This window comes from Electrophorus electricus, chromosome 16 (genome assembly GCF_013358815.1).
Source record: "Electrophorus electricus isolate fEleEle1 chromosome 16, fEleEle1.pri, whole genome shotgun sequence".
Classification (NCBI taxonomy): Eukaryota; Metazoa; Chordata; class Actinopteri; order Gymnotiformes; family Gymnotidae; genus Electrophorus; species Electrophorus electricus.
Window position 1 is genome coordinate 17217939 of NC_049550.1, and position 15000 is coordinate 17232938.

General features: G+C 43.6%; 2 protein-coding genes across 2 annotated transcripts in view; one reads left to right on the forward strand and one right to left on the reverse strand.

Annotated features, from left to right (window-relative positions):
* Positions 1 to 886: 886 nt before the first annotated feature.
* tmed1b (transmembrane p24 trafficking protein 1b) lies at positions 887 to 4667 on the forward strand. Its single transcript, XM_027018872.2, has 4 exons — positions 887 to 1167; positions 2193 to 2290; positions 3145 to 3331; positions 3689 to 4667. Exons 1-4 carry the CDS (start codon positions 1000 to 1002, stop codon positions 3905 to 3907), a joined length of 672 nt encoding a protein of 223 aa, XP_026874673.1. The 5' UTR covers positions 887 to 999; the 3' UTR covers positions 3908 to 4667.
* A 970-nt stretch (positions 4668 to 5637) lies between these two features.
* The window catches only part of dnm2b (dynamin 2b), a 19880-nt gene continuing 10517 nt past the window's right edge, over positions 5638 to 15000 (reverse strand). Inside the window, 11 exon segments of the mRNA XM_027018850.2 lie at positions 5638 to 7285; positions 7670 to 7731; positions 7733 to 7934; positions 8165 to 8391; positions 9869 to 10033; positions 10258 to 10369; positions 10931 to 11040; positions 11137 to 11247; positions 11562 to 11610; positions 11739 to 11809; positions 12019 to 12105. Of these exon segments, the coding sequence (XP_026874651.1) occupies positions 7216 to 7285; positions 7670 to 7731; positions 7733 to 7934; positions 8165 to 8391; positions 9869 to 10033; positions 10258 to 10369; positions 10931 to 11040; positions 11137 to 11247; positions 11562 to 11610; positions 11739 to 11809; positions 12019 to 12105 (1266 nt within the window). The 3' untranslated portion in view covers positions 5638 to 7215.

A 15000-nucleotide genomic window follows, 5' to 3' on the forward strand; every position in this document is an offset into this window, starting at 1 on the left:
ACAACAGAAATGACACACCAAACACTTGACACCACCATAGATCTTATCCTGTTAATAAGTTCAGCACCTCAGCAAAACAGAAATGCAGTGGCTGTTATTTATTTATGTATTTACTTGGTATTGAAAATTGCAATTTTATGCACCTATTATTGTTATTAGCACGATTACTAATTTTTCCATCCTGTTTCCAATACGTTTTCAATGTGTACCACATATGGCTTTGTTAACAAACTTATCCTGACTTGAATTGAATTGAGAAAGAGCATCAGAGAAGGAGAAAAATAGAACTTTATAGATTGAGAGCACGTGAGACTGTTTGTGTGTAAATACCTTGCCGTCATCTAGTGACAGAAAAATAGTAGTACATCCTCTGCCTGTTGTGGTAGAGTTAATCGCAGGTTAGTCAGTGCTTTCCACAATTTAAAATGACCTGCGTAAGACTCTAAATGGCTATGAAAACTCAATGAGAAACGAAACAACAACCGGATGGTAACCTATTTAACAAATTCTTCAGAGACATTCGCCATTCAGCTATACGGCAATATATTCAACGTCTAATATAAATTAACAAAATAAGATTTAACAAAATGCATGAAAAAACAAGCAAACATCAAACAAGCAAACAAAAACAAACATAAAAACACGCCCTTTACATTTTGATCTGAAAGCTCACAGGAGGGTTAAAAACACATATAACACAGAAGAAGTTAATTAAATGATCGTCGAATAGCTGCAGTTTTTATAGTTTATTTATTTCTAGAATAAGTTTATTACGACTGTTATAGAGAGTTTATGCGTCATTTACAAAACACGGAGCTCCTGCTGCGATTGGTCAAGGCATGGACACTCCGCGCCCTCTGATTGGCTGCAAGCTCTGCGTCGAACGACCAAAAAGTTAAAAGTCTACGGAAGTGTTAAGCAAGCTGTGAGAAATGGTGCGACGAGGCTGATGTTGTTGTTTTTATTATTTTCGGTTTATGTTTACAGCACTTTTCCGCCATGGCTGCTGTGGTGAAGCAGGCTTTTGTGTGGATGTCATTCGTGGCGGTTATGGCTTCTTTTAACCAGAACAGAGACAGCGAGTTGACGTTTCTTCTGCCTGCCGGAGCGGCGGAGTGTTTCTTCCAGACGGCGCAGAGGAACGGGACGCTGGAGGTGGAGTACCAGGTGACTGTCCGCACATTTATACCTTTACCTTTGCGTTTGCACGTTTCCACGCGTTTAGCGGGAATGAGACCTGCAGCCGAGCAGCTAGGAGGCACCAGCTTAGTAAACGAATGTTGGCTAACCATAAGGCTCATTACTGCACTCCTAAATTAAACCACGGTTTTGTTTTCTGCGAAAGGCAGTTGAACGTATTAATGAACATTATAGATGAGACGAAGGAATTGTGCAGGCTGCCTTCACAGGCTGATGCAAAAGAGGCGAAAATGTAAACTGGCGATCTGTAGTGCGGCGCGTTCGCGCGCGCCCCCGTAGCGAAGCGCGCGCGCTGCTTTCCGCCACGCGCGTGTGTAAGTTGGCCGGAGTTTGCTTAAGAGGCGTCTCGAGCTCTGGATATCCTGCTTCACGTCCGGATGAGACGACCTCGCGCGAGAGCGAGGCTGGGTGCATGCACACTAAAAAACGTGGACTCCGGTCTTGGTAGAAGCACACCTCTGTACTAGGCAGCTAAGACACTAATGGGTGCAATCGTGTGTGTTAAAGTGGAGGTAAGCACCAAACCCTGCAGTGCTTGTTTTTAGTGTTTATTCACACAAGCGCACACTCTTTGCACACCTACGGATCATACTCAACACAGCCTGTTATGTGGAAGCTTGGTCATTTTCTCCAGCCTCTGTTACCTGCATGTGTTTACGGGTATTTTCTTAATGATTGATTGGCAGTCTGCATCACAAATTGCCACGAAGTGCACATGTCGGTTTCCTCTTTGCTCTAACACACCTGCTCAGGCACTGAGCACCCCGGCACTGAAGGTACAGTGAAACTGTAGCTCAGGCTCAGGGGCAGGTATGTAACCACATGACAATAGTCTTACTTTAGCATGTGTATGTGTGATCTCCAAATGAGTGCAGTGGCAAGACCTGAATGTGTATAGTGTGTGTGTGTGTGTGTGTGTGTGTGTGTGTTTGTGATTGGAGCAATCATAGATGGTTATATGTACTGTATTAATCAGTGTGTGTTTGCTGCAGGTGATTGCAGGGGCTGGCATGGATGTGGATTTTAGCATCTTCTCTCCTCAGGGCTTCCAGCTTATCTCAGAGTTTCGGCGTTCTGATGGCGTTCACATGTATGTCTTCTCAGCTCACAGCTACACATCAGTGTCTCTCTGTCTTTATCAGTTATGGATGCAAATGATACACCAAAATGAAACAAAAAACAAGACTTTTTTGCACCATTTTATACATTAATTTAGTTGTGGTTTTTACTAAAACTTGATTGAAAAGATGCAAGATTATGAAAAAGGCCATTTAATCACCATTTTGTAATTCTCATTGCATATGAAGTTTGGAAACTGTTTTATTTTGATTCTTTGCTGTATTTAGTTCTCAAAATATGAAATTTTCTTCTCAAAAAAAAAAATCAAAGCATTATTTTATATTGTTGTTTAGGCTGACAAATATCAGGCCAGATGATCCCCAGTATTAATTCAAGTGGTGGATCCCCAGTATTAATTCAGGGTTTTCTGATGAGCTGTTTATATAACACATCGCTGTCATAGATTTCTGATTAATATCCCATAAATATCCTGGATGAAATGGATGATGGATAGAGCAGGTTGTGCTGATGTTTTCCTGGGTGGAACTGGGCTTCAGCTGATTGATGTCCTTTGTTCTCCTCTCCAGCTGATCATTCTGGGGTTTTCCCATGAACACAGCATCACATTTGACATAAAGTTGTCTGTGTGGGTAATGAATAACATTGTTTAGAAACAGGAAGTCAGATAGTCAGGATCAGTATGCCCAGACGTTAGGATCAGTGTGCCAGACATCACATCCCATCTTGCTACGATTCTGGGTTGTATAGGAGGACACAGAAGCCAGCAATGACTGTCAGGCCTTCAGTGCTCAGGCACGGCTCACTGTGTGGATCATATGAGTGTGAGATGTCTCAGGACACTAAAGCTCCCTGCTTGGGTTTCAGGTTGGAGTCCACGGAATATGGCGACTACCGAATCTGCTTTGACAACAGCTTTAGCCGGTTCTCCGAGAAGATGGTCTTCTTTGAAATCATCCTGGAGAGTGCGGCCAATGATGATGGACCAAATGATGAGTGGGCGGGACTTGCTGACCCTGAGAACCTGTTGGAGTACAAGCTGGAGGATATCCGGGTAAGACGTCAGCAGAATCTGCGGACAACACTCGCCTCGACCTGAAGGAAAGATGTTTAATCAGTGTTGTTTTAATGACTGTGCTTATCCATGCTCACCAGTCCCCAATAATATTAAAATAACAAGTGCGGATCGGTTGAAAAATGAATTGTGCTACTGTGTTGTTTGAGTGAGGAGAGCAGGGATGTATGTGTCTCTCTCCCTGTGTGTCCCTGTAGGAGTCTTATGGAGTTTGTATTTGTATCTCTCTCTCTCTCTCTCTCTCTCTCTCTCTCTCTCTCTCTCTCTCTCTCTCTCTCTCTCTCTCTCTCTCTGAGTCTATGGTGATTGTTTGTCTGTCTCTCTGTGTTCCTGTAGGAATCCATAGACTCCGTGCACAGGCAGCTGGAGCGCAGTCGTCAAATGCAGACAGTGCTGCGGGCGTTCGAAGCACGCGACCGTAACCTGCTGGAGGACAACCTTTGGCGAGTCTCCTTCTGGTCCTGTGCCTGTTTGGTAGTCATGGTGATGGTGGCCATCACTCAAGTATACACAGTCCGCCGCCTCTTCGACGACAGGAGGAGAGTCCGCTCCTGAGTACATGCCTCCCTCCTCGCCCAGCAAACCACCACGTGGGACTGTGACGCACGATGATGGGCGGGGTGATGGGGGCCCAGGCTGGGAGGAGAGAGAGGCTTTGCTGATGTTGCTGTTGTTTAGCCTTGCCTGTGAGAGACCATTCCCAGGAATGGAGGGGGAGATATGGCTCAAATGATGCCAGCATTTAAAGCACAGCGTGGTGGCTACAGGATCAGGACCTCCGCATTCATGAGCCCTCATCACTGACCTACAACCTGTGACCAGTCTATGACTAAAGGGAGGATATGAAGGGAGGAATCTAGAACCATATGTTTTGTAATCGTTCTCCAAGGATGCTGACTCGCTCTGCCAAACACAGCACACAGTTTAACACTGAGTCATCCCTACAGCGTATCCCTACTTGATAGAAAAAACAAACTACTTTCAACTGAAAAATTTGCTATGTTTGATGTAGTTTGAAACTAGAATTTCATCAAGTCTATAAAACAACAGAACTTTTGTTTCTTGGGTCTTATTTTTTGTTGGCATTTTACTTCTTGCTCTAAAATGTGGATTGGACTTTTCCTGTTTGACCTCCCTGCTGTAGTGTGTCCAGATACCTCCCAGCGTCCCTCCTGCCAGGTCATGACCTACACTGCCATGTTGGAGCTGAAATCAAAATGAGGTAGTTGCCATGGTAATGGCCTGTTTATCTGCAAGCTGCAGCAGAATTGGTCTTTTTTGTAGAAATTTAAAACAATTAAAACATCTAACATTGTTTCCTTGTTTTTTTTATGTGGGATGTTAAATGGGGGGGAAAGACGATGCAGGTCAAGACCCCAATGACTCACAATCTTCTCATGCTTGCCTTTGATGTCAATCATAATTTACAAAGCCGATGGTAGAGTGCTCATACTTATTAGGCCTCAAATTCACTAAACACTGAGGAGTTACTGGTCTGTTCTTTCCTTGATTTGTTTCCCCAAGAGCGGTACTAGGCCTTTCAAACTGCTGTACACTTTGTGAGTCAGGACTAGAGTGCCCCCTTGTGATTCTTCTGTCATATTACATACTAATGCTATTCAGTTGCTTACCATCATTTACTGCATTTAGCTGACATGTTTTATCCAAACCAACTTACAATTATGGCTGATTTTAAACAATTTAGGGTTAATTGCCATGCTCAGGTGGTAGTGGGGCTTGAACTAATATCTTTGTGATTACTAGTCAAGTACATTAACCAAATTTTTGTGATCCTTAATTATAAATGCAGGACAGTGTTTTTAGGTCACCTGGGGCTGAATATGTTGCTGAAAATGTATGAAAGCCTATGAATGTCATTAATCCAAGAGTCTGATCTTGGTTATTACTCATCCATGTTTTGGGACCATACCAAGATGTTAAAGCCGTGTCTGACAAAGCTGTAGCATTTGAGTTTTATTATTTGGGTGACTGGACTGTAAGTCATTATCTAATCAACTGAAACACTGCAGATCAATAATATAGCACTGATTACGAGTCCTGCTCTGCGTGATAGCACAACCAGCTGTGCCCAATAGCCATGCCACCACCATGCTAGTGTCGCCACTCTGGTGAGAACTGTCCCCCACAGAAACAACCAGCCCAGGGAATACAGTTTAAACTGTACCAGTACAATACTGCTGCTACTACTACTAATAATAATTAAAATCAAAGGACGATTGTCAGCAAAAATGTTGAAGCTCCAGAACAGCTGAGAGGAGACCAGATTAAGCAGTTAAATCTCATTTATTTAACCCTTTTTCCAGTTACTCATTCTTTTTACATTTGTCTGCATCATTCTTCTCAGCGAGGAGGCACTTATTAAAGGAGGCACTTAAGACAATCAAAATACAATTCAAGATGTCATACAGCGTCTTAAAACAAAACAAAAACAGACAAACAAACCAAAAAAAAACAAAACAAAACCTCCAACCCCCACCCAGGCAGGCATGAAAAGCCACCATGTGGTGCAATTTGCACTTAGACTATGGGAAAATAAGTACACAAATATGTATTTCTGTAGAAGCAAACAAACCAATACTTTAAGTAATTGAAATTACAGACACATTTCACAAGCTCTTGTCTATGGCCCAGATGTGAAATGGGCTTCAGGGCAAAGGACTCACTGTACCTCATCGCATCATTAACTGCATAATGGTCTCAGCACAAACTTTGAACCCACAAGTAAAGCACTTGGTCAAACATGATCAGCAGGGAGGGAGGGTGTAACCTTCAGGTCATGGGATTTGGTGTAGTGGACTTCAGCACACAGTGGCAGATCAGCTCCACATTAAACCTCTCTCTCCTAGGTGTGCTAGGTAATGAATATTCCCTGGGTCAAAAGGTTTCAGAAAAAAAGTCAATCCATTGTGTTAAAAAAATTCCTGCAGAGTTAGGTGTAGGATATGCATCAAAGAATTATAAATATGTACATACACCTCAGATGGTAAAAATACATTTACAAAGCACATTTGGAAAGTAAAAAAACAATTCAACAAACCAAAAACGGAGTGTTATACTTAAGGCAGTTGTAAAAGACATGACTCATTTCCAGTTGGGATTAATAATTAGTAGTGTGGTATAGTGTAGTGGCATATCAGAGGGTAAGATAGAAAATTATGCACAGCAGGCCAATATCAACATATAAAAATAATTAATTAACATAGTTTTCTAGTAATTCTGATATGTTTTGGTTAGTTTGAAATGCATTTGTTAACATAGTAATTCCCCTCTAAGGCACAGTGATGAGTCATTAATTAGTGTCTAAGGCACAGGGATGAGATATTAATCCCCAATATATGGCAGTTATTAGTCAATAGGGCACGCGTGTGCTATGGCATGGACAGAAACTTACAAAAAGAAAATTGTGAAGATATCTAAAAAGGTTAATTTTCAAAGGATAGGGAAAAAAAGTCAAGAAATGATACATATTTCATATTTAAATAGCTGAGCAACAAGCCATGTTACACTATTGATTTGTTAATGTTGATTACTGTTCTCCCTTCTCCATCCATGACTCCCCATCAGATATTTAAAGCTCAATAAAGGTTTTGCAGGAATCACTTTTTATGACAATATGAAAAAGTGTGTTTTAGTAAAGAATTAATCAATCAGTTTACGAGATAATCAGACTAATCCAGTCGGCTTACAAAATAATCTAAGTGCTTTGCAGAATGGCAAGATATGGGCTGAAAATCTCCCCAGCACACGCACGTGCACACATACTCTTGCCCATGCTAGTTATAATGAAAACACACACCCACACCATAAGCGCTGTGTGTGTGTGTGTGGTGTGTGTTTTTCTTCTAGTCCAACAGGGACGGCTCTGATGGGCGGATAATAGTGGGTCTGTTAGGAGCTGCTGGAGGTCTTCTGCTAGACACAGACAGAGAGAGAGAGAGAGAGACAGCAAATACATTTAGACGGAGAGAAACAGAACAAAAGGTTTTATGTAAGTAGACAGAGATAAAGGAATAGTTTTATTACACTGCACCCTGTCTCTTCCTCTTATTCATGTGTGAAAAACCAACAGCTCCTCTCAGTATCCTCACCTCTCCTGTTCTCATCTCTCCTCTCAGTATCCTCACCTCTCCTGTTCTCATCTCTCCTCTCAGTATTGTTTTTGCCTCAGGCCAATTTCAGTCGCATTTGGTGTGACCACAGCTGTGGGTGTGTGTGCGCACGTGTGAATGAGTGTATGCACATGGCAGCGTGGAAGGTGAACACATTTTGACAGCTCTGTAGACACGGAGGTCCTACCTGGGTACTCCAGGTGGGAGGGAGGGTGGCACTCTTGTGGGCCGAGAGGGGATCTGAGGTGGGGGGGGCGGGGAATGGCTCCAGAGTCCCACCTCCATAGGCATTGGCATTAACAAGAGGCAGACCAGGACGGGAGGGGATAGGTGGGGCTACAAAGGAAGGGGCAGGGTTTGCAGGAGGTGGGCCTGGAGTGGGGCCCCGCACTGCAGGTGGGCGCCCAGGTGGCGGCGCTGTTGCTGGAGAAGGCTTGTGCTGAGCAGGAGGGCTGAGAGAGAGATAGAGAGAGAGAGAGAGAGAGAGAGAGAGAGAGGGAGAGATACAAAAGCTTGAACCCAAATCTTTTTCTGCAAATGAAATGAATTAGGAAGGGGCGTGTGTAGCACACACCTTAATTGATGGATAAAAATGGCAATTGTACCCATCCAAAATCAAATCCACAACACAATACAATGGTCTGTATACTTCTTGAATCCATTATAAGTGTGTGTGTGTTACCTGGGGTCTCTCTGTAGCCAGGTGTCATCCACAGGTGGAGGCAGCGGGGTGGAGATGGTGGAGGTGCTGATGTCTCCGATCAGGTGGAGCGCCTCCTTGAGGGCGTGGTACATACGCAGCATCTCGTCCCGGCGCTGGGCCTGGTCTGCCGACTCCTCCATCAGACTGTTCTGATCCGCACAAGAGTAGAGGTAAGCCAGCAGCTCCGAGTGGATGAACTCCTTAGCCTGGGATGGACAGAGGGAAAGGAGGGAGAGAGAGAGAGAGAGAGAGAGAGAGAGAGAGAGAGAGAGAGAGAGAGAGAGAGAGAGAGAGGAGACAGAAGGGGAGACAGATAGAGAGACAGGATAAGACAATATCAGAGAAGGACAGAACATGCATCATACACTGTGTGCAGTTATTAGGCAAGACAGTCATTTGACCACATCAGCATTTTCATTCATATTTTCCAACTCCAAGCTGTATAAATTTGAATGCCTATTGGATTTAAGCATATCATGTGATGTGTATTTGTGTAATGAGGGTAGGTGTGGCCTAAGGAGATCAAACACGCTATATCAAGGTGTGCATAATTATTAAGCAGCTTCTTTTCCTCAGGCAAAATGGGCCAAAAAAGAGATTTAACTGACTGAAAAGTCAAAAATTGTAAAAAGTCTTTTAGAGGGATGCAGCACCCTTAAAATTGCTAAGATACTGGGGCATAATCACAGAACCATCAAACGTTTTGTCAACAGGGTCACAATAAACATGTCGAGAAAAAAGATGCAAATTAACTGCCAAAGATTTAAGAATCAAATGTGAAGCGACCAGGAATGCAATATCCTCCAGTGCTGTCATATTCAGACCTGCACCTGTAAGGTTGGCTGAAACCCGGCCACCACTGAAGACAAGACTGGGCCAAGAAATATCTGAAGACAGATTTTTTAAAGGCTTTATGGACTGATGAGATGAGGGTGACTCTTGACAGACCAGATGGATGGGCACGTGGCTGGATCAGTAATGGGCACACAGCACCACTTTGATTCAGATGCCACCATCGCATGCATCAAAGTACTCCACTGCGTGGCTAGCCAGTAAAGACCTTAAAGATGAAAGAATAAAACATGGCCCCCTTCCTCACCTGACCTAAACCCTACTGAGAGCTTGTGGGCCCTTCTTAAACGGGAGATTTATGTTGAAGTAAAACATTACAGCTCTCTGAACAGTGTCTGGGAGGCTGTGGTTGTTGGTGCACAAAAAGTTGAATCAACGGATTAAGAAATTGAGAGACTCCATTAGTGGAAGGCTTATGACTGTTATTGAAAAGAAGGGTGGCTATATAGAAATGTTTATTTGTAAATTTTGAGTTGTTTGTTTATTATTATCACTTTAACAGATGAAAATAAACAAGTGAGAGGGGAAAATGTCTGTTTTTCATTTAGATGTATAATAATTCTGCACACTAATAGATGCCCAATAATTCTACACACATAGATATTCTCCTAAGAAAGCCAAAACCTCACTTTTACTTTCTTGAATTTTCAGATTTGAGGTTTATTAACATTTTGGATTGATCGAGAGCAGTTGTTCAAGTAGTTGTTCAATAATAAAATGAATCCACAAAAATACAACTTGCATGATAATTGTGCATACAGTGTGCGTGTGTGTGTGTGTGTGTGTGTGTGTGTGTATGTGTGTGTGTGTGTGTGTGTCTGAGAGACCCACACTGTTGATCATCAGGTGCATGATGGTCTTGGGCATAAGGTCCCTGATGCTCTTGTTGACAATGCTGATGTAGGAGTCCACCAGGTTGCGGATGGTCTCCACCTGCCTCTCCAGCTGGGGGTCCATAGAGAAGGTGTCAGCCGGAGCACCTTCCTCACTCTCCACCTGAGACCCGGGAGGAGAGCACACCCACGTGAGCTGCCGCACGAGTCAAAATACAGAAACATGCACCAGCTAACGAGAGAAGTAGGGTGAGGGGGTCTAGTGGAGAGATAGGAGATATAAATGAGATAGTGATGAGACAAAGGTAAGTACAACAATTCAGTTCCAGGCTGCACGTAATACAAACGCTTTCTGCATTTGACATGGATTACGGTCCTGAAAAGTACCTGGTCTTTCTCAGGATACACTCCCGCCCTCAGGAAGGAAGCTTTCCAGCTGTCTACATCCTCCTGGGAGTCACAGGCCAACTCAATCTGACGCAAGTCTTTATACACGTTCCTGTTTCACCACCCACCCACCCACCCCCACACACACACACACACACACACACACACACACATACATACATATACACACACACACACACACATACACACACACACACACACACACACACACACATACACACATACACACACATACACACACATACACACACATACACACACATACACACACACACACACACACACACACACACACACACACAAAGTAACATTTTAAACTTGCACTTGACCTGGTTCTTGGGACTGATATGTGTGATATGTGAATGTTAAGGGGCTTTCAGGACTGATGTGTGTGTGATATGAATGTGTGTGTAATATGTGTATGTTAAGCGGCTTTCTGGACTGATGTGTGTGAGCTAAGGATCTTTCTCAGTGTAGAAGACTACAGCAATTTTGTAAGCAACTCTAGATAAGAGCACTTTGAAATTTCATAAATGTAAATACAAATGCACACATGAATGCTTTTGCACACACATACTGGTCAATTATGAGAATGCTAAGAAAGGTAATGACCTACACCCCCCACCTCTGCTCACACGCATACACCACACACCTCTGCTCAGTGTTGAAAATGGCGAAAGTGTGCTTAGTAGACATGAAGCCCTTCTCCACATCTCTGATCTTCAGGTTATCAAGAGGAAGCATGTATTTCTTCTCTTTCTCCTGGCACACACACACACACGCGCACGTGCGCGCTTTGTCATGAACAAACTTTCTTGATCGTTTTGAGGCAGGCCAATGAGAGGATGCCACGCTCACCTCCTCATCCTTGTACCAGGACAGAGACTCAGCACTGAGGACAAACCAGTAGTCTTTAGACCCGCCCTTCATTATGCTAATGTTGATCGTCAGCCAACCTCGTCTGATCACCTACATGAAGAGGAGATATGACAGATTGAATTGGTTATTAATATTCTAATGACTGAAGGTAGGCTAAACCCAATCTAAAGGGCATAGACACGACATCCATATTACCAAGAGTTTTACAAACTAGAGATTATATTGAGAGATTTTATGTTGTTGTTTTGTGTTTAGTGAATCAGAAGGATGGACACACCCACAGTTAAAGTGCTGAAGAGAGAACAGGTCAAAGTGCCTGCATGCAAACGTAAGTGTAATATAAATGTTAGTGTAAATTTAAATGTAAATGAAAGTGTAAATGTACATGTAAATGCCTGCAGTACCTGGTTTGGCACAGTCCTCTTCTTGTTCACTTTAGAACTCTGCTGGGCACTGTTCACAGTAAAGGATCACACATTACACACACCCACACCACGATGGACAAAGTACTCTTACTGCTACATTACAAGTTCCAAGACCTTTAGGATCAAAGGTGAACAGTGTTGTCTGAGGCCACTCACTTGGCAAAACCAATGAAGTCCTCATGATTAGTGTTGATGTAGGACAGCTCAATGTCAATCAACAACATAACCTAATGCACACAAAAACACACACATACCCCTTAATAAATCAAACCAAAAGATACATAGCAACTATAACATTGCTAATCTTCAACACAATTAGTAGAAGTGGATTATTTGAAACGACAGAAAGTGTCACCTTCCACTCACAACACTGGTGTATGTTGGCTCTCACCAGTACAGAACTGTGAAGTCAGTGCTTGTAGATATATCCTCTCACCTGGTCTTTAGTCTTGCTGTCCCTCTCTCTGATGTAGGTCGTGACTATCCTCTCAGTCTCCTCCCTCAGTCGCGGGTAGGAACTCAACTACAGGGAAACGTACAAATGCAACTGCAGGACTATATGACATCAGCACACTCAGACTCACACACAGGTACACACAAGGACAGACTACCAAACGCTCAGTGGTTATATAAAAGAAAATAATTTAAGATGCATTCAAGCATGCAATTAGGGCAGCAGGGAGCTTGGTGATCGTTATATTCTTTGCAAAACCCCTCACACGGCAAAGGGCTGTACTGCAGCAGTGGTTAACGGACAGCAAACTGTACAGTCCTGCTGTGAAAACAAAATCACTGAATAGGTTCACTGTGGTGTTTAGTCATTCAGCAGGTGTGCACATGCAGGTAATTTGCAGATGAACAGGTGGGTCCATGCACAACTCAGATGAACAGACGAGTTCATGCAAGCTGTTTAGAGATACTGATGTGTCAGACAAGTGGATTAGCGATCAACAGGTGTGTGAATGCAGGTGTTCAAAGATCAGGTACGCCCAAACAGGTTTTAAGAGCGGGCAGGCAAAGACAAAAAATGCTTTACACCTTTCATCTAGATGAAATTGGGAGATTTGTTGTTTTTCTTTATATTTTGCATATTTCACTGGTTGACTAATTTAAAAACAGTTTTGAGAATTCTGGGGTTTTACTGAAGCTGTTTTTATTTATTTATTTTTGATAATTTGCAAATATGAAAGAGCACTACATTTCAGTCGAATTTAAATAAGGGGGAGGGGCTTAGGTGGGTCACATTGTGTCCCATTTGGGAAAAATGGGGATTTTACATCACAAAGGCTAGAGAGAGAGCACCTGGTGTGATCTCATTGGGGATGGAGTAATGTATGAAGTTGCGTGGACCAACAGAATGGGCAATCAGCAGTAAAACAAACAAAAAGAAAATGAAGCATTTGATTGGAGAAGGTTAACATCGGTGATCAGGTAATCAAGCTCGTTGATTGGATGTTCTTTTGACAGGAGGCGGATTCTGGGAGGGACAGTGCTGTGAGTGGGGCTGCAGACAGGGCTCACATGAGCAACGGATAACAGCACCCACACATAACCTGTGTTACTCATGACTGACCTCTACATTCCACAAACACCAGCGTTACTCATGACCTAGCTCCACGTCTAACTACAAACACCAGCGTTACTCGTGAGCAACTTCTACGTCTAACTACAAACACCAGCGTTACTCGTGACCAACCTCTACGTCTAACTACAAACACCAGCGTTACTCGTTAACAACCTCTACGTCTAACTACAAACACCAGCGTTACTCATGACCAACCTCTACGTCTAACTACAAACACCGTTACTCGTGACCAACCTCTACGTCTAACTACAAACACCAGCGTTAGTCATGACCTAGCTCCACGTCTAACTATAAACACCAGCGTTACTCGTGACCTAGCTCCACGTCTAACTACAAACACCAAGGTTACTCGTGACCTAGCTCCACGTCTAACTACAAACACCAGCGTTACTCGTGACTGCCCTGTATGTCTAACTACAAACACCAGCATTACTCATGACCGCCCTGTATGTCTAACTACAAACACCAGCATTACTCATGACTGCCCTGTATGTCTAACTACAAACACCAGCATTACTCATGACCACCCTGTATGTCTAACTACAAACTTCAGTGTTACTCATAACCGACCTCTACGTCTAACTATAAAACACCAGTGTCACTCATGACCTAGCGCCACGTCTAACTATAAACACCAGTGTTACTCAACATACCTACCTGTCTATGACACTTAATAGTAAAGGTGACTTTAGTAAAATGTAAATTATTGCTCTTTACCAAATTCTAGTACATCTTGACTTTCTACCTGTAGTACACACCTGTATCTATCTGTCTTCCTACTTCCTCTCATCTAATCTAGCTCCCCCCCCCCCCCCCCCCCCCGATTCCAACTATCTTTTTTCACACAGCCCCTCCCCGTCCCTCCATTTACCTTCTCGGTACTCTTGTGGACGAGGGTAGAGAGCTCGGACACAACCAGGTCCACACATTTGAGACAGGGCTCCTTCAGCTTAATGATCTGCTTTTTCACTATGGCCTCAAACGCCAGGTCAGGGGTGAACAAGCCCGTCCTGAGGCATTGTGGGAGAGTGGGGGTGGGGCAGATGTAAAGATCGTGTTTTGTTTTGTAGAAGTGGGTAAACGGGAGGGAAGAATGTTAGAATTGGAAAGGGAAGGAAGGACCAAAAATAAAGTAAAAAAATAATAAAGAAAGAAAGATATCCACATGGAGGGTGAGAGAGAGAGAGAGAGAGAGCGCAAGAGAGAGAGAGAGAGAGAGAGAGAGAGCACTTGTTTTAGTTTTCATCCTAAACACGGTCTCCTGTCCGACAAGCTCCTAGTTGCCCCAGATCTCACCTACATTAGTCATGGAAGGTAGAACAGATCTAACGGAGAAAGCTGACCGGCTATCAAATTAATCAATGCGGTGAATACCATGTATAAACACAGACACTCAAACTCAGTGTGTAACCTAATCTAACCTAAAGTGTGTAGCCTAATCCATTCCTGTGTGTGCATGCGTGTGTGTGTGCATGGGTAAAATGGGGGAAGCTAGGGGCTTATCGCTGGGACCCAGTTCCAGAAAGCGGTACTGCACATGCCCCTGGCCCTGACCGCCGTCGTCACCATGTCCACTCATGCACGGCCCGGGAAGAAGAGCGTGGTCTTGGCTGGGGAAAAGGGGCGTGGTCTATGTGCCTCCATGCCAGGAAGAATCTCGCCCACACAGCCAACAGACGGTGCATCGAGTGGTTCTGACCCACCATGTACTCAGCATGTTACTGGACATAAAAACCCCTACATCATGATTGGACAGGGAGTGAACCCACTGAGATGGAAGACTTTACCAGCCTTCTTAGCAAGCAAATCCAGAGCCAGTTTCAGAAACCACAG